The sequence below is a fragment of the Triplophysa rosa genome, linkage group LG15 (genome assembly GCF_024868665.1).
Source record: "Triplophysa rosa linkage group LG15, Trosa_1v2, whole genome shotgun sequence".
Lineage (NCBI taxonomy): Eukaryota > Metazoa > Chordata > Actinopteri > Cypriniformes > Nemacheilidae > Triplophysa > Triplophysa rosa.
The window spans coordinates 1618607-1622769 of NC_079904.1; the positions used below are offsets into that span (position 1 = coordinate 1618607).

Here is a 4163-nt window from a genome sequence, read left to right on the forward strand (position 1 = left end):
TTTTCTATTAAGACTGCTCATTAAATAAAATGTTATCTACCCGCTCCCTGTATAAATTATATAATAAAATCTCTTAATGAACGAAATTGTTTGTCTTGTTCATTTTTCAGTGTTCTCTGTGGTGCATTTACTTGCAATCATTAATTATTTATTGATAAATTACTTGTGCATTTTTATGTGAATGTCATAATTTAACCTTGGTATGTTCTGATGATCATCGAAGCATAAGACACATATGAATGCATGCATACTGTTAATGTACTGCACGTTATGCATCCTTCCTAGTCAAATTAAACACACCACACTGATTAATACTGTCTCTCTGACCCTCATCAGACAAAATGTTATTATAAATTTTATCAATATAGTAATTAGTGCATATATTGTGTTGGTATTTAGTGAAATTTGTTGCAAATACAGCTGCTTCCACTGTCACACCCATTTAAACAGACTGACAGTTTGGAACTATTGAGAGCTCCACGAACCACGTGACCACGCGGCGGCGAGCCCTGTGTCTCGATCAGCTCCCTTGCTTACGAGATCATGAAATAGTGTGTAAACAGGTCCGGGCCCTGGTAAGGACCCTGGCTCCCTTATCATCGGGACACCGTTCACTTATTTTCCTTTGACGTGACCGCTTAAGCGCGCTGTGATACTTCACAGCTGGTATTAATCAACAACCGGCAAACCGCCATCTCTCCTACTTTATTTTTAAATACTGGTTGAAGTACATAATGAGAAACACTTTCATTATTCTGTTACATATCAGTGAACAAATTTGGTCGATTATAAAATTGAACTGTTGTGTTCCCTGCCTGTCTAGGAACGTTTGTTTACAACGTTACATAACATAAGCGCTTGTCTTTTCAAAAGTTATATCGCGTTTCATGAAGTTCGTTGAGTTGGTTGTGATTTCGGTTAAACGCCTTCAACACTTGTCACGTGATTTCCGGTAAGGGAACATTCCTGGTTTTTGCGGTGCATTGTGGGATTTTTTAGGGAACGAACGTTTCAGTGCACTGGAAGGAATTTGCGAATGAGACAGCCCTTAAAATTGGCTGACTCCCTGGTCAGTGCCCTGACTACTGAACAAGGGAGCTGATTGAGACACAGCGGATATCGAAGTGTGTCGCAACTCTGTTTTTCAACGGCTCTGAACAAAGCCAGCTAGGGTACGTCACACTGGTGACGCAGAGGGTGAAAGGTCAGAGCGTCAACTCGTCACACGCGCAGCATCATGACAACATTGCGAGCTTTTACATGCGATGATCTGTTTAAATTCAATAACATGTAAGTTTCATTTATGTCGTATTATTATAAATACACTCACAAAAACGCGCTAGACAGACACAGTGATAAATGAATTAAAATCATTCATACAGCGCGATATTTACATGCTACTCTGAGTTACTCCAGAAAAAACCATGGCAACGTTACAACAAAATACAGTATTAATGTACTAGTACAGACTATTTAGTTTTAGTCACATACTGTTGAGCTAGAGTTCATGTTTTTTCATGTTGTTTTTACAGCCTTTACAAGATTACACCAACACGCAAAAGTAATGCTGTCTTTTTAAGTACCACCTAAAAAAAGATGTATGTTTACACAATTATTTTAATAAAGTTTCTTTTGTTAGTAATTCATTCAAATGTGTGTTTACAAAATGGTAATACCACGGTGCGTAAAAAACATGGTACAACTAGCATGCTAGCTGCTGTTTTGTTTGCGACATCAAATGCTTTGTTTACCTCTGAAAACGAATTACTACATAATATATGAATTAAGATGTTATAATGTCTTCTGCAAATGTTGTTGAACACCCTGATAAAACGAATATTTGGGGTTTATTGTGCATGATGTCATGCATGTGTATGTGTGATCATATTGACCATGGCATGTTTTTTCTTATCCCACAGTAATCTGGACCCTTTTACTGAGACTGTATCCTTTAGCATCAGAAAATGAGGAGAAAGACTGATAAAGTCCGATAAATATCTGTTGATATAGTCTTCGTAATGGCCAGTTTCAACGCAATATGTTTCTTTGTATGTAATACAGTTTAATGATAACAAGACGCACACAATGTTCACCGACAAAAAGTGCACTAGTATCCATTAATAAAGTTAGAAAGAACAAAACAATATAATCTCTAAACGAAACACAAGATGATCAAACAGTAGTCTGTGTGAGACCAATAGGGCTGTCGTACATGATTCTGTGTTTGTCCTTCACTTGTGTTTATTGTACAGTATGGCATCCCATTTTACCTGCAGTACCTGGCTCACTGGCCCGAGTATTTTATAGTAGCAGAAGCTCCGGGCGGTGAACTGATGGGCTACAGTGAGTAAACTACATGTCATCACACCTCTGTATCATCTCTTTTACTCACCTTTCACGATGTTGACTTTCTTCTGTGGGACAAAAGAGAAGCATCACAAAACATTGAAATAAAACATCCGAAAAGTAGCGTGTATTTCAAGGAAGGTACCCTGTTGTGAGATGTTTAATAAGCAGTCACACTTTTCCTTGTTGCTCCTTAGAAGAATGAAAACAACCGGTTCACTTTAAGTGTCAGGTGAGGTGTTTGTAACCCGTGTTAACTTTCACCTGTAGTCATGGGGAAAGCAGAAGGGTCCGTCGCCAGGGAGGAGTGGCACGGTCACGTGACGGCTCTGTCTGTGGCACCGGAGTTCAGACGACTGGGTCTGGCTGCTAAACTCATGGACATGTTAGAGGAGATCTCAGAAAGGTGAAAGTTACCCGTGCACCTCTCATTGGTCATGTCCTGTGAATAAAAGCAGCCTGTGGGTTTTGCCTGATGCATCGGCGAGAACAACTCTGTTCTGAAAGAGTCGTAAATAGTTTGTTTTCTCTTCAGGAAGGGTGGGTTCTTTGTCGACCTCTTCGTGCGAGTCTCCAATCAAGTCGCTGTGAATATGTACAAACAGCTCGGCTACAGCGTCTACAGAACAGTTATAGAATATTACTCCGCCAGTAACGGAGAACCAGACGAAGATGCTTATGGTAAAGTTCACGTTTGCTTTCTTGTAGCATCACTTTAATAAGAGCAAATTAAGAGTTTGGTTCCCAAAATTAAATGCATTTTTTATTGTGTCGTCATGGTTTTATTGTGTTAGTCAGCTGTGTTTTTTGAGTCATTATGGTTTAAATCAAAATCAAACCAACTGCAGTTTGATTGATATTAATTGGAATGCACAATAAAAACATGATTTTCTCATTTTGGAACCAAACTCTTCAAATATTGTTTCTCTTATGATGCTCTTTAATTTGTGGATGTTTGTGAATAAACTCATTTGAACTCTTTCACTTGACAGATATGAGGAAGGCTTTATCCAGAGACGCAGAGAAGAAATCTGTAATCCCTCTTCCTCATCCTGTCCGACCGGAAGACATCGAATAACATTAACATGTGACTCTCTGATTTGATCACTCGTGGAAATAAAAGATTCGCTTTCGTCATGAGATGAAGACTTCAGCTGAGCTCAGAGTTTTTATCGCTTGTGTGTCAGCGAGTCACTGCTCTGAATGAACTTTTTGATTTGTTTTCTGTTTGGATAATAACACTGAAAATATAGGACGCGAGAATTGTAGTTACATTTAATAAAGAGGCCCAAATTAAAACCTGGCTGATGTGATTGTTTTTAAGAGAAATATAATATACTGTAACATCTGATGACGTCATACCTGCTGAAATCTCTTCTGCTGGGAGCCTGAATAACAGACAGCAGTTAAACAATCAGTTTCAGCATGTGGCTTTGCATTTACAAAGGAAAACACATTTCAGATGCAAGCGAAAGCTTATTGGCTGTAAAAGAAGGTTACGTCACTATGTGTGTCCTCAAGTCACCGAGGCTGGGAAAGAGTTTATTCACCCTTACGTGTTTCAAAACCTGTATGTGACTTAAGCTATTTTGAGAAATGTCTTTGTGGTTTTGTCAATGGGGTTCAGTGTCATTTGGTTACCAGCGTTCTTCAAAATGTCATCTTTTGTGTTCTGCCGAAGAAAAAGTCATACAGGTTTGGAATGACATGAGGATGAATTCATTTTTGGGTGAACTATCCCTTTAACACCAAGACACTTCCCAGTAAATAAACCTTCCGCCCAAAATCAGCTAGGGAGACCCCATCTTAAAACATCC

At 38.9% G+C, this 4163-nt stretch overlaps 1 protein-coding gene across 1 annotated transcript; it reads left to right on the forward strand.

The window, feature by feature from the left end:
- The first annotated feature begins 1180 nt into the window (after positions 1 to 1180).
- On the forward strand, positions 1181 to 3622 carry naa20 (N-alpha-acetyltransferase 20, NatB catalytic subunit). Its single transcript, XM_057352989.1, has 6 exons — positions 1181 to 1290; positions 1920 to 1944; positions 2253 to 2343; positions 2617 to 2752; positions 2882 to 3027; positions 3339 to 3622. Exons 1-6 carry the CDS (start codon positions 1238 to 1240, stop codon positions 3422 to 3424), a joined length of 537 nt encoding a protein of 178 aa, XP_057208972.1. The 5' UTR covers positions 1181 to 1237; the 3' UTR covers positions 3425 to 3622.
- Positions 3623 to 4163: the final 541 nt, after the last annotated feature.

Excerpts from the sequence above, each read along its gene's own strand:
- naa20 (XM_057352989.1), top strand. The coding sequence starts at position 1,238 with ATGACAACATTGCGAGCTTTTACATGCGATGATCTGTTTAAATTCAAT. Across the intron at positions 1,291-1,919 it reads CTGTTTAAATTCAATAACAT|TAATCTGGACCCTTTTACTG; the intron begins GTAAGTTTCATT and ends CTTATCCCACAG. Across the intron at positions 3,028-3,338 it reads ACCAGACGAAGATGCTTATG|ATATGAGGAAGGCTTTATCC; the intron begins GTAAAGTTCACG and ends TTCACTTGACAG.